The 24,177-nt window shown below is 41.0% G+C and overlaps 1 protein-coding gene across 2 annotated transcripts in view; it reads left to right on the forward strand.

The window, feature by feature from the left end:
- rgs7b (regulator of G protein signaling 7b) overlaps positions 1–24,177 on the forward strand; it is a 405,937-nt gene that overhangs the window by 338,357 nt on the left and 43,403 nt on the right. For both annotated transcript variants that reach the window (XM_048536139.2, XM_048536137.2), the window contains exons 10-12: positions 10,836–10,910; positions 23,340–23,438; positions 23,530–23,591. In XM_048536139.2, coding sequence (XP_048392096.1) covers positions 10,836–10,910; positions 23,340–23,438; positions 23,530–23,591 — 236 coding nt within the window. The remainder of the gene's footprint in view (positions 1–10,835; positions 10,911–23,339; positions 23,439–23,529; positions 23,592–24,177) is intronic.

Below are 24,177 nucleotides of genomic sequence, written 5' to 3' on the forward strand. Positions count from 1 at the left end.
ATTACACCATATCCATTATTTTTACCTGATCGACTCTGCTAGTCACATTCACAAAAAGTCCTGTCAGGTTTGTCAAACATGGTTTCTCTTTCATAAATCCACATTAACACTTTCCAAGTGGGTCATTATTTTTTAACTATTCTATAACCACATACTTTATAATAGATTCAAATGTTTTCCCTGTTACTGACAACAGGCTAACAGATCTATGATTCTCTGTTTTCTCTCTCCTTCCTTTTGTAAACGGTGGAATTACACTTACAATTGTCTAATCTGCAGGCATCGTTGCAGAGCAGAATAAATAGAACTTTTAAAGATGGTCACCAATGTATCCATTATCTTCATTGCCATCTCTATCAGCACTAAGATGAAGGTCACTGGTTCCTAAGAATTTGTCAACATTCAGTCTTGTTAATTTCACCAATGCTGCTTCTCTACAAAATATTAATTTATTTCAATTACACACTTCTGTCAACACTTGAATCTTTGTTATTTCGGAGACATCTTATGTTTTCCTCTGTGAAGACAGATATAAAGTACTTAACTAGCTTCTCTGCCATTTCTCAGTTGCCTTTTACATATTTTCCTCTGTTCTCCTGTAATTGGTTCACATTTACTTTGCCAATCTTTTCCTTTTTATATATCTATAGAGGCTTTTATAGTCAATTTAATGCACCTTGTTTTTTTCATTTAAGTTCTATGCTGTCCTTCCTTATCAATGTCTTGTTCCCCATTTGCTAAGTTGTAAAATTCTTTTAATCCTTAGAATTACAGTGTTTTAGCGCAATTTTATAAAGCTCCTTCTTTGATCTGATATGATTGTGCCAAACGTCCTTTGTTTCACTTTCCCTGTCGGATATTCTTGCCTTAATGGAACATTACTTTTTGAAGACTGAGCATTGATCCTTTAGCCATTGCCTATCTATGATCGAACCTTTTAATGTATTTTTCTAACAGTCACCTTCCTCCTAGTATCTTCATAATTGCTCTCAAATAGATTTAAGATCCCACGTTCAGATTGAACTGTACAATTTGCAAACTTAATGGAAAATTACATCACACTATGATCATTACTTCCTAAAGGTTTTTTTTAAATAAGGTTAATAATTAGACTTTGCTCAATGATAATACTATATCTAAAATGGACTATTTTGTGATTAATTCCTCAACATATTAGAACATAGAACATAGAACAGTACAGCACAGAACAGGCCCTTCAGCCCACGATGTTGTGCCAACATTTGATCCTCATGTATGCACCCTCAAATTTCTGTGACCAAATGCATGTCCAGCAGTCTCTTAAATGACCCCAATGACCTTGCTTCCACAACTGCTGCTGGCAACGCATTCCATGCTCTCACAACTCTCTGTGTAAAGAACCCGCCTCTGACATCCCCTCTATACTTTCTTCCAACCAGCTTAAAACTATGACCCCTCGTGTTAGCCATTTCTGCCCTGGGAAATAGTCCCTGGCCATCAACTCTATCTATGCCTCTCATTATCTTGTATACCCCAATTAGGTCCCCTCTCCTCCTCCTTTTCTCCAATGAAAAGAGTCCAAGATCAGTCAACCTCTCTTCATAAGATAAGCCCTCCAGTCCAGGCAGCATCCTGGTAAACCTCCTCTGAACCCTCTCCAAAGCATCCACATCTTTCCTATAATAGGGCGACCAGAACTGGACGCAGTATTCCAAGTGCGGTCTAACCAAAGTTTTATAGAGCTGCAACAAGATCTCACGACTCCTAAACTCAATCCCCCTGTTAATGAAAGCCAAAACACCATATGCTTTCTTAACAACCCTGTCCACTTGGGTGGCCATTTTAAGGGATCTATGTATCTGCACACCAAGATCCCTCTGTTCCTCCACACTGCCAAGAATCCTATCCTTAATCCTGTACTCAGCTTTCAAATTCGACCTTCCAAAATGCATCACCTCGCATTTATCCAGGTTGAAATCCATCTGCCACCTCTCAGCCCATCTCTGCATCCTGTCAATGTCCCGCTGCAGCCTACAACAGCCCTCTACACTGTCAACGACACCTCCGACCTTTGTGTCATCTGCAAACTTCCATCCTTCAATCCCCTCATCCAAGTCATTAATAAAAATTACAAGCAGTAGAGGCCCAAGGACAGAGCCCTGTGGAACACCACTCACTTCCAGGAGAATATTTTCCTTCTACTACCACTCGCTGCCTTCTGTTGGCCAGCCAATTCTGTATCCAGACTGCTACGTTCCCCTGTATCCCATTCCTCCTGACCTTCTGAATGAGCCTACCATGGGGAACCTTATCAAATGCCTTACTGAAGTCCATATACACCACATCCACAGCTCGACCCTCATCAACTTTTCTAGTCACATCCTCAAAGAACTCGATAAGGTTTGTGAGGCATGACCTGCCCCTCACAAAGCCGTGTTGACTGCATTTGATCAAGCCATGCTCTTCCAGATGGTCATAAATCCTATCCCTCAGAATCCTTTCTAACACCTTGCAGACGACAGACGTGAGACTTACTGGTCTGTAATTGCCGGGGATTTCCCTATTTCCTTTCTTGAAGGGAGGAATTACATTTGCCTCTCTCCAGTCCTCAGGTACGACTCCAGTGGAGAGCAAGGATGCAAAGATCCTCGCAAGTGGCCAAGCAATTGCATTTCTTGCTTCCCAAAGCAGCAGAGGATAAATCTGGTCCGGGCCTGGTGACTTGTCAATCTTAATGTTTGACAAAATTTTCAGCACATCAGCTTCCTCTATCTCTATCCATTCCAGCATGCACACCTGCTCTTCAAAGGTTTCATTCACAATGAAATGAGCTCCTCAGGGTGGTGTCCTAGGCCCAATGATCTTCAGCTGCCTCATCAATGACTTTCCTTCCATCATAACGTCAGAAGTGGGGATGCTTACCAATGGCTGTACAATGTTCAACACCATTCACAACTCAAATACTGAAGCAATCCATGTTCAAATGCAGCAAGATCTGGGCAATATCCTGCCAATATTCACGCTCACAAGTGTCAGGCAATGGCCATCTTAAACAAGAGAGAGCCTACCATATCCAGCTAATGTTCTGTTATCGTAGTGCTGCTCCCAACTATTAATCCTGGGGATTGTAACCGACCAGAAATGGAACTGGATAATCTATATATTCTTGCATAAAACCACATTGAATATACTCCTAGCCATTGGTGTTCATTTAGTCTAAGTAGATTGCTGCATACACCTCTAATTTTCTGATTCATATTATGCCGTACAGTACCAGTACTGTTTGCTAGCCTATAAACCAATCTTATGAAGATTTATGGCCCTTCACTATTCCTTAACTTCACCCAAACAGATTCTGTGTCCTGTTTCTGATCAGAGATCCTCTTTCACTCATACACTAATTCTTTCCTTTATTATCAGCTCTACTCCAGCCACTTTTCCTTTTCTGTCTGTTCCTCCTAAATATTGAATATCTTTTAATGTTTAGTTCTCAATCTTGGTTACCCCGAATCCACATCTTCACACTGGCAATTAAATTGTATCCTTTTGCTTCTACTTGTGCTATCCATTCTTATCGAATGCTGTGAACATTCAAGTAGAGTGCATTTCATTCTGCATTTTTAACAGTCTTCTGTAATTTGACCTTGCTTGATTATAGGAGTGTTTTCACAGCTTTCCACTTTCAATTACAGCAGCTCCTACTTCCTATAACCAGCTTTGTTTTTATTCTATCTGAATTCCCTCTTAAGTTTACGTTCATGTAACAAGCTTATTTAAACCTTCCCTGACAATACTGGCAAATCTTACTGTATGTTATCACCTGTCCTGCTAAAGTGACACCTATCTTCCTTGAACATGTCCCACTTGCCCCATTCATTCCTGCACAACCTAATCAGCCACGTGTTTATTCGCTTCCCATTTCAGTACTCACCAGCACATGTTACTGGGACCAATCCTGATATTACTGCATTAGAGATTCGATCTTTCAGTTTTTTTCCTAAATCGCTAAATCCTACCAGCTGGACCTCATTCCTCTTTCTAACTAGGTTGCTGGTGTCAGTATAGACAATGACCTCTATCTATGTAACCTTTCCTAAAGGAATATTCTTTAGCCAGTACTGTGACATCCTTGACCCCGGTACCAGGGATGCAACAAACCTTCCTGGAGGAAATCCATAGCTTCAGAAATGCCTGTGTGTTCACCTAACTGTTGAATGTTATGTCAAATTTTGCTTTTCCTTGAGTCAGTGGTTATAGATTTCAAATTCTCCTTTAGGAACCTTCCACTTGAGGTGATGAGATCTTCCAGTGCGTTTTCAACTCATACACTTTAGGAGTGGGACTTTAGATAAAGACAGAATGGTCAAACTTTATTGCTCCTGAGGCATTTCAGAGTCTCTGGCACAGATGTTCGCCACATCAGAGAACATTTTGATCATGAAGGAAATGGCAGAAGTGGCTCAAAATCACAAATCCTGCCACAAAACGCAGTACTTCCTGTTTCCGCAGGATCAAGAATAGAGCCATCTTGGGTTTCATGGAGGCACAATTCCTGGAAGCAGCTGGACTATGAAATGGCTAGCTGTCTCTGTTCAAATCCCATTGTGTTTTGGTAATCCCACTGCATTAAACCTGCAGCACATGGAACATACCAGTTCAAACCAAGTCTGTTCTGAGTGCATTCCTTTAGAATAGCCAGGATACTTTTGGAAGCTGAGGTATCCCAGTGGGCTTAGTGAATCGTAGAATCCCTACAGTGTGAAAACAGGCCCTTCAGCCCAACAAGTCTACACTGACCCCCAGACTTCCTATCCAGACCCATCCCCCTAAAACCCACCTAATCTAAACATCGCAGAACACTACGGGCGATTTAGCATGGCCACTCCTAGCCTGCACATCTTTAGATGTGGGTGGAAACCGGAGTACCTGGAGGAAATCCACACAGACATGGGGAGAATGTGCAAACTGCACATTGACAGTCGCCCGAGGGTGGAATCGAACCTGGGTTTCTGGTGCTGTGAGCCAGCCGTGCTAACCATTGAGCCACCATGCTGCCTAGTGCTAGGACACTTTGGGGCCACACATCAAATATTCTTTCTGAGGGAGGTAATCAAGCACTGTTTTCAGAGGTGTGTGTTATTGGGTGTCAGGCACACTCTGGGTGAGGGTAGTCAAGTTTGGGAGAGGGTTAACTACAGAGATGATTGCACTTAAGGATGCATAAATTCCTTGGAATTGACTGAAAAACCCTGTTGAACCTGTCAAGAGTTCTAAAGAAGTGACAGCACTATGAAGAAGTGACCAAAATTGAGTCACGCTGGTGACCATTTTTAAAGGTGGGGGTTAGCGTAGCGGGGATTTCTCCTGTGTCCATGCACTAGAGAACAAAAATTGTGGCCTCTATGTCAAAATCCAAAATATTTTTCAACCACAAGATCGATCACGTGACCTCTCCCTGAACGTTTCACAGCCTTGGTTTTCTCATTCAAACAATTTTTTCCTTGCAAGTAACACTACATTTTGTTTTTTTTTCTATTACCCTGATATACTCATGTAAGGTGTAATTTTTCGACTGAGCACACAAAACAATACTTTTCACTGTATCTTGGAGCATGTGACAACAATAAATCAAATCAAGTCAAATCAAACGTGATATTGTTGAAGCTGTGGCCAATGCCTTTTGTCTTGCAAAGTGTTCTTTCCAAGATGCTCAAGATAAATGTAATCAGTCAATGAAATCATAAATGATTACTTCAGATAACTTGTTTTTGAAGTGCTTGGAATGTTCTCCCAGAAGGGATGAACTACTGTGTCCACATGTGTGGTGACAACTTGTCCGTCAAACAACAAACACACTACTTCTTTATATCTAGAAAACATGGTCCCTATTCAAATACCAGTGTAGCTGCATCTATGCCTGCCTCTTTGTAGGATATGTGGAACAGTCTTCTGCAGCTACACTGGCACCATTCCCCACCTCTTCCTCTGTTATATCGATGACTGTATCAGCGCCACCTCATGCTTTCACGAGGAGCTCAAACAGTTCATCCACTTTACTAACACCTTCCAGCCCCTTAAGTTCACCTGAACCATGACTTTTACCTCTGTCTCCTTCCTGACCCTCTCTGTCTCCATCTCTGGTAACCCCCTGGAAACTGATATCTATTTCAAGCCCACTGACTCCCACAGCTACCTAGCATACACCTTCTCCAACCCACCTTCCTGCAAAAAGGCCATCCCCTATTCCCAACTCCTTTGCTTCTGCCACATCTGCTCCCAAGATGAGGCGTTCCTCTCCCAGACATCCCAGATGTCCTAATTTTTCAAGGACAACAATTTCACCTCCACAGTGGTCGAAAACATTTTTGACAGCATCTCTTGCATTTCCCACACCTAAGCCCTCACATCCTCTCCCCACAATAACAGCAAAGACAGAATCCCCCTTGCACCCATGAAACCTCCCCCCTCCCAACAACATCTGGATCCAATGCATCATACTCTGGCACTTCCGCCATCTACAATCTGACACCCCTACCAAGGATATATTTCCCTCCTCACCCTTATCTGCTTTCTGGAGGGACTGCTCTCTCCGTGACCCCCTCGTCCACTCTGTACTCCCCACTAGCACCTCCGGCACTTTTCACTGCAATCGCAGGAAGTGCTACACCTGTCCCTACACCTCCCTCCTCGCCTCCACCCCAGGCCCCAGTAAACCTTCCACATCAAACAGATGTTCACCTGCACATCTGCTAATGTGAAACACTGTATCCGCTGTTCCTGATGTGGCCTCCTCTACATGGGGGAAACCAAGCGGAGACTTGGAGACCTCTTTGTGGAGCACCTACGCTCAGTTTGTGACTTCACTTTCCAGTTGCGAACCACTTCAACTCCCCCTCCCACTCCTTGGATGACATGTCCATCTTGGGCCTCCTCCAGTGCCACAATGATGCCATCCGAAAGCTGGAAGAACAGCACCTCATATTCTGCCTGGGAACCCTGAAGCCCAGTGGTCTCAGTGTGGCCTTTACAAGCTTCAAAATCTCCCCACCCTCGACGTCATCCCAAGACCAGCCCCTCTCGTCCCCGCCTCCTTGACCTGTCTGTCTTTTCTTCTACCTCTCCACTCCTCCCACCTCACTGACCAACGCCCATCCCAACTCCCTACCTACATTCACCTTTACTGGCTTCATTCCCGCCTCCTTGACCTATCTGTCTTCTCTCCACCCATCGGCTCCACTATCCACCTTCTATCATCGCCTGCCCCTCTCTCTATTTATTTCAGAGCCCCCTTCCCTGCCCCCATTTCTGAAGAATGGTCCAGATCCGAAATGCCAACCTTCCTGCTCTGCTGATTTTGCCTGGCCTGCTGTGTTCATCCAGCTCCACACCTGTTATATCAGCAGGTTGTGGGTTGTTGTTGCGAGCATGGGGGGTTTGGCGAAGAGCGGCTAATTATGGCAAACATGTGAAGGGATATTGAGATTGAGGAAGGAATCTGGTGCTCAGCTTCAGTGACCCATTTTCCTGCTGCTACCTCCACTTTCTTGCTTAACCTCAAGCTGAAGAGCAGAGGAAGACTCAGCCCTCAATATTATATACTTGTTCATTGTTACCAAATATGATCCAATGATCCACAGACGTGTCATCCAGTATCAAATGAAATGAGGTAACCATCATTTGCTGTTAAAGAGTGCCTCTGAACATGGGAGTGGTTTTTGCCTCCTTGAGCTGAATTGGGTGATGGTTCTGAAACAGTTGATACAATATACAATGTTGCTTTTATTCCAACTTAATTGTCTTTGAACTTTAACTTACTTGGCACTCCTCATTTACAAAGTCCACATCCCTCCAAGTGATCATATTATTGCTGGCATTTGTATCGAGTGGAGTTTGTTAATTGTTAATGGAAGCATATTGAGGAAACTTATTACTACATGAGAGGTAAATGTACGTCAATAGTATTACCAATATATTCCGTCTAATAAAATTGACTCTTTCATATAAAGAATATTATGAAACATGCCAAGTTTGAAAATGTTAGAATACTTTGGTATGTATTTAGATTAGATTAGATTCCCTACAGTGTGGAAAGAGGCCCTTTGGCCCAACAAGTCCACACCGCCCCTTGAAGCATCCCACCTAGACTCATCCCCCTATAACCCACACACCCCTTGAACACTACGGGCAATTTAGCATGGCCAATCCACCTAGCCTGCACATCTTTGGACTGTGGGAGGAAATCGGAATACCCGGAGGAAACCCATGCAGACACGGGGAGAATGTGCAATCTCCACACAGACAGTCGCCCGAGGCTGGAATTGAACCCGGGTTCCCTGGTGCTGTGAGGCTACAGTGCTAACCACTGAGCCACCGTGCCACCCTGTAGCTGATTTCAAAGAGACTGAATGATGACTGGTAGTCTATGACTTGATCACAGCTTCCTGGTTGACCCTGTCCAATTGGTTTGATCATTTTCTGACACCAGCTACTCACTCATTTCCTCAGTGGTTAGGGACTGGAAAGGCTAGTACCCACTCTCAGCCTCACATTTCCATTATTACCTGCTGTCTTTAAATGAAAAGATGTTGTAATTATGTTTCTACAAGTGGAAGTCACATTAGTTGATCAAATAGTTATGAAAAATGAGCAAATAGGAAGTATGCAATAATTTCCTTTGATGTGGGATCAAAACCTGTTAGTTTCACATGCAGTTTAGTTATTTACCTATATCTGTTGCAGGCAATCCTTAGATCTGGCTTCTCTGATTGCAGTCTGGAATGACGCTTCAAACAAAGCCAGTCTTGTAAGAGGGCACATCAAACCTCTGATCGCCCCTTTCTTTGCATATATGAAGGAACTAATAACTCCTTCAGGTGTGGATAAAGAATGCATTTTCTTTATCTTTACCCAATATGACAAGTGTCATTCGGAAGATTTCAAAAATTTTCCAAGAGGTTGCAAGGTTTTCCCACTCAACTTAGAGTGAGAAACTCACAAAAATCTGACAGACCTTAAGGTCAACAATGTATTTTCAAAATATAAATTATTGGAATCTGGTCCAAATGCTGGCAAATGGGACTAGGACAGATTGGGATGTCCGGTCAGCGCAGATGAGTTGGACAAAGGGTCTGCTTCTATACTGTATGACTCTATGACTCATTTTCAAATTTCAATGCCAAAATGAAAAATGTCAGGGAATGCTGTGAACGGTGATTGGATGAGATATGAGCATTATTTTCATTCAGGACGCGCTAAAATAACATATGGTGAATTTCACAGGACACTGATCCATTCAAACATTAAAAGGAACACAGCTCAGAGTAGGACAAGGATTCTGAATCCCTGCTTCTCTAGTTTCCACTCCTTTCAAGTACAGATCCTCACCCATGGTGCAATTGAGGAATTTATAATTATTTAAAGCCCATCACACAACAAGCGGATTTGAATAGAATCATCTGGTACAAAACTGAACCAGCTGAATGTCTGGTGTTGCAAATCTAATGCTGTCTTAATCATTACCAGCTGAGCAGAGACCAAAACCTGACAAATAATGACTTCAGTCATTGTAATCCCAAGACTCTTCTGTTGGCACCGAAAAGATCATTGCCCTCTCGGGGAGCTGATTTTGTTGGGCAGATATTCCTTTTAATTGTCCTTAGAGATAAAGAATCTTCTGAGCAGAGGTCCTGAAGGACATCAACCACAGAGGACTGTTCTGGAGCCTCCATACTTAAATAAATGATGTAAAATTGAATGGATTCCTTATGGATGCGTGACACTCACCTGCCTGATTATGCTGCATAGATGTCTGCATCTGATGATTCTATACACTTAAGTACAGTCAAAGAAATATCTGTTCTGTTATTTTCTACAATATTCTGAGATCATCTTAGTTTGCTGGGAGTATGTTTAACTTTCATTCCTGCATTAACCTTTTCATCTATTAGAGATTCCTTAGATACGATTTTTGAAGTCCATTATGTAATTTAGTGAAACAATTGAAGGGTACTTTGTATCTTGCAATTTAGTATATCGATCTGTACTGTGACCTAAATAGCATCTTATGTGCCTTGGCATCTTTCAGGTGATTTTAGATGCCTTTTGTTTTTACTCTACAATTCAACATATCTCTTAAGAATCTTTGAATTCTTAGGGGATTTGTATAAAGTTTAAGGAGGTTTTAAAATTTGATTATCTTTAATAGAGTTCAGACACTTTCCAAAATCAAAAGCAAAAATTGTGAATGTTAGATATCTTAAATATAAACAGCAAATTCTTGAAGTGCCCTGAATCTGGCTGCATTTGTGGAGTGAGAGACAGGTTAATGTTTCAGGTCAATAACCTTCTATCAGAACTGTGAGGTTACAGTTGTATTTGGACAATTGAGTATGTGAAAGGAAGATGGTGAGGGAGAAAGGAGGGTCTTTAATTTTCATATGTCTCGATTTCCTTTTTCTTCTTTGCTAGTTTGTTCTTTTTTCTCCCTTTATTCTCTCCATTTTCCTTTACTTTCAGCAGGATATCACCATTACACATTCTGGAGGCATCTTTTCTTTCTTTCCTGCCAGATTACACTCCCTTTGGCTTTGCACGTATAAGCTTTAGCCATTTAATCTCTTCAGATCTCCATCCTGTCACAAACCTTTCCATTTGATGGCGTTCTCCTATCTTCCACCTTTCATTTTCTCAAAACCTAACGCATCTTTAACTGGTCCAGTTCTGATGGAATCTCATATCTCAGAAACATTAACCCCACTTTCCAACAGGGTTTCATGTACTATGCTATGTTGGAGTGCATTTATATAAGAGAACTAAGTACGTATTGACTTAAAATTATTACAATATATTTTTTTTAGCCAGGCTGTGTAAATACTACAGAGGTGGATATCAAGAAATCATCCCGAATGAGAAATCCTCACAAAACAAGAAAGGTAAACCATATCCTCAATAAGTCAATCAGTACTGACAGTATACTGTGGAACCCAATATTTTACATGTCAATCTTTGCGAACAAACTGACAACTGGCACTGGGTTAAACTGCCCATGCATTCATGTCAATACCAGCATTACAAAGCAATATTCATCCTGCGATGATCCAATTATTGGAAATTAGCGGCTACTCTAAACCTAAATGGTGCAAATAATTATGACATTATTTTGCCCATTCTGTCACCATTGAATGTAAAAATCAAATCTTAATATATTTGAACTGTTTGCATAATGTGTACTTACATTATTTTGACTCCATTGTTAATTGTGCTTAATAGATTAAGCTACAACTAATTGACCATTTTGCCAATAATCATAACTTTATTGTTTTCACTGAAACAGCAAATATGATAAGATATAAATACTTCCCTACATTATCAAAACTGGCAGCATAATGTAAAACGAACAGAGATCAAAAAAATTAAGTCACCATCATGCCTAGCTAGTCTTAATTTTCATACAGTAATTTGCTATTAATTTGCTATGTGGTCAATGTGACCATTTTGTCATTTCTTGCGTTTGGAGCAGGCAGCTGACTATGGACAGTCTGAATATGTACAATGTTTGGGCAGGTGCCCTGCCTGGTGTAATGTTTTCCATTATAAGGAAACCCTGACAGGAAGCTGGTTAAAATATTAATTTGAACAGACAGAATAAAACAAATTCAAGTACTTGTAACCATAACCATATTTACTTTGTTTTTCAGCTGAGGTGATTAGTATTCAGACTTGCTTTGAAAATTTTCAGTCAGTTTCTAATACATCAGAGAGACCTAATACATAGATATACAGTATGTAATCAAGGCCAAAGTTCTGACAACATGGGTTTGAATCCCACCTCATTGGATGGTGAAATTTGAATTCAATAATATCTGGAATGAAAAGCTAGCCTCACGGTGACCATATAACCACTGTCAATTGTCATTAAAAAAGACCCATCTGCTGTTTAGGGAATTAAATTGGGTTTATTCAGTCTGGTTAATATGTGAATCCAGACCTACAGCAATGCGGACGGCTCTTAATTTCCCTCTGTGCAATAAACCGTAGTCCAGCGAGTGCTGAGCACATCCCATGAACAAGTGTATATTTTAAAAATTGCCTTTCCTATTCCCTGAAGAAATTGGATGCTATCTTTTTGTAATTCATGCATGAGGACAATCAAATCCCACCGTGCTGCAGCCTTCTGCAGACTTCTTCAATTGAAATAATATTCAACTCCTGTATTTGTCTAGCCAAATAACATAACTTCACTTCCCACGAATGAATTAAAAAAAACATATATTCCTTCTGCTGACTTTTATGCCCACTCACTTAACTGTAGATGCTTTGTGTCATCCTCACCACTTGTTTTCCCAAATATTTTCTGTCATCCACAACTTTGGCAAAAGTAGATTCATTTCTCTCATCCAAGTCATTGCCTGTACTCTAAATAGTTATGATCCCAGCGCTGATCTTCGTGGCACCGTATTAGTTACAGGTTGCCATCTTGAAGGTGACCCTGATCCCAAGTCTACATCTTGTATTAACTCGCCAATTTTCCACCCATGCCAACATACTGCCACCAATACTGGGGGCTTTGTCTTATGAAGTAATTTTTTGTGCAGTACTTTCTTGAATACCTTTTGGAAATCCAAAGATACTACTTCTGCTGGTTCACCTTTGTTTGTCCTACTTGTTAAGTTCCTCAAAGAATTCTAATAAATTTGTCAGGCATGATTTTCCCTTCATGAAGCTATGCTGACTCTGCTTGGTTATATGATGTATATCGCAGTTCTCTGCTGTTGCATCCTTTGTAGTACACTAACATTTTCTAAATGACAGGTGTTAAGCTAACTGGCCTATAGGTGCCTGGCTTTTATCTTCCTCTTTTTTGAATAAGGTTGTTACATTTGCAGCTTTACAGCCATGGAGGACTTTCCCTGAATCTAAAGATTTATGGAAGATTACCACCAATGAATCCACTATGCTTGAGGCCACTTCCTTTGTAGGCTGTAACCCATCAGGTCCAGAGGATTTAACAGCCTTTAACCCTATTATTTTCCTTTCTTAGTTCTATAGTGATATCTGTTTTATTTATCTCCGGTCCTTCTTTTGCCCCTTGATTATTTATTATTTTTGGAATGCTTTTAGTGTGTCTACCCTGAAGACTGATGTAAAACATTTGTTCAACTCCTCCATAATTTCTTAGTTCCTCATTATTATTTGTCTGATATAGCTCTTAGTGTTGAGGGATCAAGGGTATCGGAGAAAATGGAAATGTGATACTGTGTTGGATGATCTGCAATGATTATATTGAATAGCAGATCAAGGCCAAAGGGTTGGATGGTCTACGCCTGCCCCTGTTTTCTATGTTTCAATGTCCCCAACCTTGCTCTCCAGAGGACAAATTCTCATTCTTTTCCTTCTCTCTTCATTTTTATATATTTAAAGAAGCTGTTATTAACCTTTTTTTTTAAATATTCCTTGCTAGCTTACTCCCAACAGGGTAGAATGGTGGCTCAGTAGTTAGTACTGCAGCCCCACGGCGCCACGGACCCCAGGTTCAATTCCACCCTCCAACAACTATCTGTGGGGAGTGTGCATGTGCTCCCCATGTTGCATGGGCTTTCTCCAGGTGTTCCAGTTTCCTCCCACAGTCCAAAAATATGTAGGTTAGGTGGATTGGTCATGTTAAATTGCCCGTAATATCCAGGGATGTGCAAGGTAGGGGTAGGGGGAGTGCCTGGGTGGGATATTCTTCAGAAGATCAGTGTGAACCCGATGGGCCAAATGGTCTACTTCCACACTGTAGTGATTCAATGTTTGTTTTCTCTCAATTAGATTTGTATAGTCATTTTTGTTGATTTTTAAAGCTTTCCAAATTGGTTTACAACTAATCTTTGCCACTATGTATATTTTTATTTCAGTTTGAAGCTCTCTTTAAATTCTTTAGTTACCCACGATAGGTTTATTATAATATATTTATTCTGGGGTTTGATGCAAGTAAAAATGTGATAGCTTTCAATTTAGTTTTGGAGGAAGATAATGTTGTTGAAGCTAATGTTGCCTGTAATCTTCTGTGCTTGCAAGCTCCAATGGACTTGGGCAAAGAGAGTTTGTGTTAAGAAGTAGCAGTAGACGGCTATTATCATTGAAGCATTGCAAATCCAGCACAGTTATCTTTCAGCATGCCATGCAACTGGTGTTCCCTGCTTAACTTGTGCTACATTGTAAGGCAGAATGAAAATAATAGATACCTGTACTTTAGTTCACCTTCCACAATCAGCTTGCACAAATCCAGCTACAACTGGACGTTCATTCAATAGCAGCTTGGACATAAAGCTCTCACTTGCTTGTAGTTTCATGCTAGCAAATTGTGTGGCTCTTCCTTTAATATTCATCCCTTCTTAGACCCCTATTTCTTCAGCCTTAACAAATGCTGCCATCATGTTCAGATATCCTTTGAGTTTTTTCAAAAGCAATTACCGCTTTAAGCACCATATTCTGCTTTTCTCTTTGATTGCCTCAGTGTCATTAAATGTTACTAATGTGCAATTTTCCACTGCCACCATTAATGTTCTCCATTGTAGTCCAACTCGACGCCTGGATCTGTTATAATAAACTGATGTTGGAAAAAAAATGATGTCCTTCCCCTAGAGTTCATCTGACAGTGAATCATTCAAGTGAATTGTTCACCAATTATATCCATAGCAACAAGAATTCATTCATGCGTGCTTTGCCTGAAGTTGGGCTCTTGGTTCATTGTTTGCTAATGGTTCATCCTGAACCATTTTCTCGGCACCTTTTATTAATGGTGGTGTGCCATTGTCTTCCCTTCTCAGAGGAAATAAGAAAACACGCATGCTAAGTCTATCTCCACTAGAACAGGAATAGGAATCAAACCTGTACTGTTTATGTAATTCTGAATCACTGTAGGCATTATTCTGGCCATTTAACCAACTGAGCTAACTGGTCCTCAAGACAGATGTAAGCAAATGTAAATATTGATTAGTTATTATTGAACCAAGAAGCTAATCAGCCATTAATACCTGCTTAAGATAACAAAGTGTGAAGCTGGATGAACACAGCAGGCCAAGCAGCAGATGCTCTGATGAAGGGTCTAGGCCTGAAACGTCAGCTTTTGTGCTCCTAAAATGCTGCTTGGCCTGCCGTGTTCATCCAGCTTCACACTGTGTTGTCTTGGATTCTCCAGCATCTGCAGTTCCCATTATCTCTTATCGTTAATACCTGCTTGTTTTCTTTTGAAAAAAAATTATACATGACTTCCAAAAACACTTGAGATTTCACAGTGTATATTTCAAGAATGGTAAACTAATCTGAAGATTATAATCCTTTTCAGGACCTTTTTGATCAGTCTAATTACTCAAATTTCTCCCTCAGTTAACATATTATCCTGACCCTTTGATTAGATTATTATCTTGTAATTGCTCCCAGATACCTGTACAATATACTGTCAAACAACAGCGAATGAATTCCCAATAAACATGGAATTAAGCATTAATAAAGCCCCATCAAATAGACATTGTACATTAGGAAAATTAAACTGAAATTTCAGGTGAAATTTCCCTTGGGCAGACGGTGGCAGTCAACTTATCATTTAATAGAGCATAGAACATAGAACATTACAGCACGGTACAGGCCCTTCGGCCCTCGATGTTGTGCTGACCTGTCATACTGATCTGAAGCCCATCTAACCTACACTATTCCATGTACGTCCGTATGCTTATCCAATGATGACTTGAATGTACCTAAAGTTGGCGAATCTACTACTGTTGCAGGCAAAGCGTTCCATTCCCTTACTACTCTCTGAGTAAAGAAACTACCTCTGACATCTGTCCTATATCTTTCACCCCTCAATTTAAAGCTATGCCCCCTCGTGCTCGCCGTCACCATCCTAGGAAAAAGGCTCTCCCTATCCACCCTATCTAACCCTCTGATTATTTTATATGTCTCAATTAAGTCACCTCGCAACCTTCTTCTCTCTAATGAAAACAGCCTCAAGCCCCTCAGTCTTTCCTCGTAAGACCTTCTCTCCATACCAGGCAACATCCTACTAAATCTCCTCTGCACCCTTTCCAAAGCTTCCACATCCTTCTTATAATGCGGTGACCAGAACTATATGCAATACTCCAAGTGCGGCCGCACCAGAGTTTTGTACAGCTTCAGCATAACCTCTTGGTTCCAGAACTCGATCCCTCTATTCGTAAAAGCTAAAACACTGTATGCCTTCTTAACAGCCCTAACAGAACCAAATGAGATATATAATACTTCTATTTGTGATGCAACGTCAAAATTTAAATACCCAGTGGTTTATCAGGCAAGCTTCTGTACTGAGCTCAGCACAAACATTTTCTTTCTGATTCAGTCATGATTATATATTTATATGTTCGTTTGTGAAGTTAAGTGTGAATATACCAGCTAAAAAAAAAGTTTTCAACATTGTCATGCTGTGGTCCCCTGTTTCATTGGTTCCCTATCTATAAGTTATGTTCTAAAGGTAAAAAAGAATAGAAGAGCATGGTCCACTCGACAAGTCAAAGAACAGCAATCGATTTTCAAACAGAAAAGTGTATCGTTGAGCATGGGGGAAAGGGGCACTTGTAATATTTGTACACAATGAAACAAGTGTCTCCATTCATAGATAAATGTAAACATTTCCTCTGTTCTGAGGAAGGGTCACTGGACCTGAAACATTAACTCTGTTTTTTCCTTCACAGATACTGCCAGACCTGCTGGGCTTTACCAGAAACTTTGTTTTTGTTCCTGGTTTACAGGACCCATAGTTCTTGTAGTTTTTAATGTGTAGACATTTGTTTGCTGGCAGTCCTTTGGAGCACCAGCATGGTATTAAAGGTGCATTAAAAATTAAGTTAAAATTAGTTCACTTAGATATGTTACAAGAGAGGTAGAACTTCATATTTACAGAGGGCTTTGCTGATAAACTACTGTCTAAAGTAAAAAGAAGGAACAGAATTAATCTGAAAATATAAAGTCAGGAAGGTCAAATAAAGCTTTCTCAGTCCACATAAAGAGGTCTGAAGCTAGCATACCCTGCATTACAGCCATCAAGCTGTATGAAGGTTGCCAACATTGCAGCCAACTGATTGCAACATTTGATCTTGTGCAGGGAAGATGCCACTCAGTTTTAGCTTTTTCACCCTACAGCTGTCTCACAGTAATTGAGCACCTAGGAAATGGATGGCTAATAACAGGGACTCAAAGTAAGGATTGGCCATATAATGGATGATACTAATTAATGACAAGATAATGTGAATTCTTTCTGCATGTGAACGTACAAACAAGGAGCAGAGCATGGCATTCACCCCTTGGGCTTATCCACAATTCAGTAAGACCATGGCTGATCTGATTGTAGCCTCATATCCACACTTTCACGTCCCCTTGATAATCTTTCAGCTCCTTTCTCAACAGGAATTTCAAGGATTCTGCTACTACCACATATTCAAGTAGAAATCTCCAAAGACTTGTGAACCTCTGAGAAAAACAAAATCACCTCTTCTCTGTTTTAAATTTGTGACCCCTGAATTTTAAATAGTAACTCGCAGTTCTAGATTCTCCCACAGAAGGAAACATCTTCTCCACATCCATCTTATCAAACCTTCTCAGGATCTTATATGTTTCAATCAAGTCACTTGTTACTCTTAGGGATCATATGCTGGAGAATCGGAGATAGCAAGGTGTAGACATGTATGAACACAGCAGGCCAAGCAGCATCGGAGGAGCAGGAAAACTGACGTTTCAAGTCTGGACCCTTCATCAGAAAATGTTTCAGAGATTTTCTGAAGAAGGGTCTATGCTCGAAACATCAGCTTTCCTGCTCCTCTGAAACTGCTTGGCCTGCTGTGTTCATACATCTCTACACATTGTTACCCTTTACTCTTATATCCTTCTAAGTAGATAGATGCATATCCTGTCCAACCTTTCCCTGTAAGACAATCTCTGCTCATTCAATATATTAGTCTGGTAAACCAATGCTTCCAATGCATTTACATTCTTCCTTAAATAAAATGATCAATATTGTGTGCAAAACTTCAGGTGGGAGTCTCACCAGTGACCTATATAACTAAAAAGTAACCTGCAACCTCCCCATCTTCATTTCTATACTCAATTTCTCTCATGATAATTATGACATTATATCAGCTTTCCCATTTATTTGATCTGCTTGCATACAAACATTTTGTGATTCAATAGGATTCCCAGATGTCTTTGCATCTCAGAAGTCTGAAAACTGTCACCATTTAAATAACATGTTTGTTTTTTATTCTTTCCCCTAAAATTTGTTCACATAATTCACCATTTGCCACAAATTTGGCCATTCACTTTACCTATAACTGTAATTTGGCAACCATAACTACTGAAACATCATTCAAGTCATTTATATAAATTGCAAACATTTGAGGACCCAGCACTGAGTTATATAGCACACCATTCATTACTTCTTAACAACCTGAAAAAACACTCATTAATGCCTGATTACAAGGTGTAGAGCTGGATGAACACAGCAGACCAAGCAGCATCTTAGGAGCAGGCAAGCCCCATTTCGGGCCTAGACCCTTCTCTGCTTCCTGTTAGCCATCTAATCTTTCATCCATGCTAATATGTGATTCTGGACAGCATTAATTTTTATTTTTGGCAAAAAATCTTTGATGTGGCACTTTAAGTAATAATTTCTGTAACAGTAATTATGGTATTTCCACCAGTTCCTTTTTATCTGCGACACATTACCCCCTCAAAGAACTCTAGTAGGTTGGCCACACTTGATCTTTCTTTCACAAACCATGTTGACGCTACCTTATTACATTAAACTTTTCAGACTGAATATAATGCTACCTGTCCTGCTCTCAACTGTATAGCATTCCATCGAAAATGAGCTACTGAGACACTCTTGCATTTTTTCCATAACATGAGGATGTCTGAAGTTGGAAAATCTACACTCCACATTCGCAGAAGGTTAATTCTGGTTCTAGGCTTGCAGACACATATGTCCCTGAACCATTCATGTTCCTGCCTTTAGTGCAGCAGCAATAAGGCCAACCTCGGCTTCTGTGGCCGGATTCTTGAGGATGGTTCTAATGTGCCTATGACAATAAGGCCATAAGACATAGGAGCTGAAATTAGACCATTCGGCCCATTGAGTCTGCTCCCATTCAATGATGGCTGATAAATTCCTCAAACCCCTTCTACCACTTTCTCCCCATAACCATTGATCACCTTGATAGTCAAGAACCTATCTACATGTGGCTCATGTCCAGCTTTGTGAAGGACAGCCCCCGCCAGCTTTCCGCATAAATCCTGCATCCGAGGGATTGAGTATTTATCCACCTGTGAGAAACTGTTTATTTAAAATCCTCACAAAAGTGAACAGACCCATCAGACTTCAAAATTGGTATGATTGATACTGCCCATTCCACAAACTGGACTGGTTTAATGATTCCTTCACTTTCCATCCTTCTGATCTCTGTGTCTACGTTAGGGCAAATGGCACTGGGTTGGGCCTGGTAGAATTGTGGGATTGCCTCCTGGTCAACATGCAAGATAGCCTTGGCTCCTCTGATTGTCCCTCGACATTCCTGAAAGATCTCCAGGTATTCAGTTAGAACTTCACTCAGGCAGCCATTTTCTGATCAAAAAACGTTGAGCCAATTTAGGTGAATTCTTCTCAACCAATTTTACCCCAATAGGCTTGGGCCTGAGCCTTTTACTGCAATCATTCATAACCGAACGAGCTGCTTCTCATAAGAGACCCAAAGCTGAAGCAGTACCCTTAAGCTGTAAAGGTTCCCGGTATTTGCTCTCACTCTAGCTGAGATCTTGCACAAACTTAAGAGTTGGAGTCCCGAGTGAATTTTGTTAAAGACGGTTTCTGCGATCACTGAAACGGCCACACCAGTATCAATCTCTATTAGAACGTGAAGACCATTTAAGCAAATGTTTATCTTGATTGGATCTGAATTGGACGTTGCTGAGCAACTTAACAGTTCCAAGCCAGATTTAGATGACCTTTCCAGAGTGTGCATTCTCCTGGATTCTGGCCTAAACATTCTCTTACTCTAGTTAAGTCTAGTAGAACTCCTTCACTGTCTCAAGTCCACATACCAGCAGCAACTAGAATGGTTTACTGGCCCAGATGCTGAAGAAAATGTTAACTTTTGGGCCAAACCTTGGCTTTGTTTTGGAGTTTTGCTGTGGGATCCGTCTGTTCAAATATATTGCTGAGTGCGGTGATGCAATTGCCTTCACTCTAATGGTGTTCAACTCAGTTGGACTGGCCAAGGTGTCCACTTCCATCAGGATACCCTGCAACTCATATGCTCCCTTACCACAATTGCAACAATAAAGCCAGCTGTAGTGCTTTTTTGATGTCCAATGGGCTTCAGCTGTTTTTTTCTGATGAACAGTCTAGGCCCGAAACATCAGCCTTCCTGTTCCTATGATGCTCCTAGGTCTGCTGCGTTCATCCAGCTCCACACCTTGTTATCTGGGCTTCAGCTGTTAGGCACTTTTGCATGATTACACCATTAATACCATATAGCAACTGGTCTCTCAGCATCTCATTAAGGGTTAAACCAAAGTCATATGCCTCTGCCGGCCATCTTAACCTCATCAAAAATCCCAACATGGATTACCTTGATTCTCGAAATCACGAGTAAAACTGACAGCTTCTCAGAATTAGACGAGGCTTGGGTTTGTAATATTCCTTAACTAACTCCAGCAATTCTTGAAAGGTTTTGATCTTCAGTTTTCCTGGTGCCTCAGGGAAAGTTAGACTCCGAACAACTGAACAAGTTATGGGTCCACAAGCTGTCGGGAGAATTACTTGTTGCTTTTCATCTGCCCAATGTTATTTGCCAAATCAAAATCACCCAGTCTTTGCTGGCAAGGTTAAATGGGACAAGTTTGATGCGAGAAACTCTTACTCTGACTCAAAGACAGCTTTTGCTAGTGAATTTCTTCAGGAACATATCATTGAAATAACTACACAGAGGCCAGTATCCCATGACCAAATCACCTTTTATTTGTATGTAGAAATTCCTTGACACTGGTTTGACTCCCTCAGAGCTAGCTCTCAAAGTTTCAGAATGTCTGACACTCCTGGTTGTTATAGTCAGCTAGGGCTCCCTGATTGAATCAGATTAACAACCCCAATCCGGGAACTCATTTTCTTTGAGGTCCACCTGGCTGACTACATCCTGTATAGATGTTGCACATCATTGCCACAATTTAGATGTCAGTTACTTAATCCTTTTGATGTCAAGATCTGTCTCAAATAGTCAATCCATCAACAGGCAGGATTTTGGACTGACCAAACTGCGCAACCTGACTGCAGGAGCAAGTTGTTTACAAAGCCTTTTTCTCAATACCCTTTCTCTTGCCATGACTGTGCCATATAAAGCAATACCTGCTTTTAAACCACATAATTGGTTTTGAATTACATAACAATCTTTTTCAAAGGCATCACTAGATGTATTTTCTCTGGTCACTCTTCAAGCTTAGTCTTGAACAAAGACATGCAGCTGTCTGGGGTGTTATTTCCAACTCCCTTACCTTTATAGTCACAGAAACAATGTACATAGTTCCTTCACAGCTCCAGCATAGTTTTTTGCAATTACTTTGCAGACTTTTGGCAAAAATATATGCATCTTCCAATCCTGCTTTCCTGTTCTCATATCCAATATACACGTGATTAGTCAGGTTATCCAGTTCTTCTGCAATGCACAGGCATGTTGTATTGGGAACTGAGATAATGGGGACTGCAGATGCTGGAGAATCCAAGATAATAAAATGTGAGGCTGGATGAACACACATCCTCTGATGAAGGGTCTAGGCCCGAAACGTCAGCTTTTGTGCTCCTGAGATGCTGCTTGGCCTGCTGTGTTCATCCAGCCTCACATTTTATTATCTTGTATTGGGAACTACTGAGTATTCAACCTAGTGTAACTTACAATGAAGTAGATGAGATGAGCAACTCAATGAGTGGAAGCAGAGGGAAGACAGAGGAGTTTGAGTGATTTTGCTGAAATAAAGCAGGTGTTTGGGAATGTTTCTACTCTTTAACATGAAAGTAAGATCTTCAGTTTGTGTTCAGGTCTCAAGTAATTGTTCTTCTTTTTTTAAAGTCGTTGTATAGGTATAAGTTTGATTCCAGACTACTAAAAAAGAGTTTTAATAAAATGAAGTGTTCAGCATGGGGATATTTCAAGTGTACAGAGCAAGGATACTAAAGAGATTTTAATTAATAACTTAAAGTATGGAGATGACATGTCAGATGGTGTGTTGCACCATGTTGAGTGCTGGTGGGCACCATGGTGATCAAAAATAAAGACATCTGTCACAAGTATTTGCAGCTTGAGCAACGTTGGATCCAAGCTGAGGATTTGGAGCCTGAGTTTCCAACAATGTACCATATCAGGGGAGACGAATGTTATCTGGACACTCCAGGAAACAGTCACGTCCCTTACAATAGATAATTCAACACTGGTCTCTAAACAAGGACAAGAGCACATGATTGTAGGTGAGATGGATGTGGGGACTCAAGGGCAAGCTCTTGAGAAGCCTATGTCCTTCCAGTTATCCAACAGTAATGTAGTTCTTGCAGTCTGTGTGGGTGCAAGGTGAGGACTGTAGAGAGAATGAGTGACCTGACCACAACACTGCCATTTAAGTGGGGTATGGAAGTCGGAATGTAGTAGTGATAGGGAAAAATATAATTACGGGAATAGATACTGTTCTCATCCTTCTCCAGTCCCTTGTCCTCTCCTGGGGTTGCTGAAACCTGAAAAAAAATCCAAATCCTGAAGGATTCTTGGAAGTTGTAGCGTGCTCCTTTTAATTGGAAAGCTCTCCTTTCACAAAATGGATGCACCATCCAGCCGTCCCACCATCCCTCATGAGCCTGAGAGCCCAAAGGTGAGATAACAATTAGTTTGCTCTGCAAAAGGACAACTGCTAGGTGCTTAGTTCAAAGAGTGAGATTCCAGATGTGAAAATGGTCCCTCCATTTCACTACAGTCCCAAGGAAAAGATCTCACTCTCTGATTCCACCATTCTGCTTGCTTGTAATTTCACCTCCATAAAATCAACTGACTAAAAATTTATGTGCAGTGTTTACTGCAGTGAGAAAAGAATGTTCCATAATAAACAACAGTTGAAATATATGATATCACCCTTTTGAACAGCTGAAGAAAAAGTAGTTTTGTGCTGTGGCATCTTGGATCACAGTGAATATTATGTAAGAGTAAGTGTCAATTGTGATTGCAAAATCCAGACTTAGGTATGTGCAAAATAACTTTGCAACAAGCCTGTGCCTTCTTTTACGAGCTCTTAAACACCCTCCTCTGCATCCCGTTCTTCAGTCTGTCTACGGTCTACAAAATGATGTCCGAGGTCACAGTCCGACTCACGCACCTGCACCAGAAGCAAAGCAACCAACCGTAGAAGAGTTACATCAGCAGGTTTGTAATATTGGTCATCTGTGACTTACACAGTTGGACTAATCCCTTCCAGCTTGTTGAGTTTGATTTTCAAATCTTTTCCATTTTACAGATAAAGCACTGGCAAATGCAGCTAGATAGACACCGGTTAAAAATGTCCAAAGTTGCAGAGAGGTAAGGTTCAGTTTCTCTGTTCCATGGCTTTGCTGCAATTTTTCTGCTTTCCCCTGCTGTTCTTCTTTATTCCACTCTGTACCAGGCATCATCTCTTAACCCAGATCCACAGATGTTTTGAGTGCATCTAGTGTTTGAGTGCTTATTCTACTTGTTTGAGAGCTTTCATTTGGAGACTGTTTGGTATTGGAGTGCATATGATGTTTGAGAGCTTTTACTGTTCTATAGTGGGCTGGATCCTATATTAAGATAACAAAGTGTGAAGCTGGATGAACACAGCAGGCCAAGCAGCATCTCAGGAGCACAAAAACTGACATTTTGGGCCTAGACCCTTCATCTGAGAGGAGGATGGGGAGAGGGTTCTGGAATAAATAGGGAGAGAGGGGGAGGTGGACCGAAGATGGAGAGAAAAGAAGATAGGTAGAGAGGAGAGTACAGGTGAGGAGTTAGGGAGGGGATAGGTCAGTCCAGGGAAGACGGACAGGTCAAGGAGGCGGAATGAGGTTAGTAGTTAGGAAATGGAGTGCGGCTTGGGGTGGGAGGAAGGGATGGGTGAGAGGAAGAACAGGTTAGAGAGCCAGAGACA

The sequence above is a fragment of the Stegostoma tigrinum genome, chromosome 9 (assembly GCF_030684315.1).
Source record: "Stegostoma tigrinum isolate sSteTig4 chromosome 9, sSteTig4.hap1, whole genome shotgun sequence".
NCBI classification, from domain to species: domain Eukaryota; kingdom Metazoa; phylum Chordata; class Chondrichthyes; order Orectolobiformes; family Stegostomatidae; genus Stegostoma; species Stegostoma tigrinum.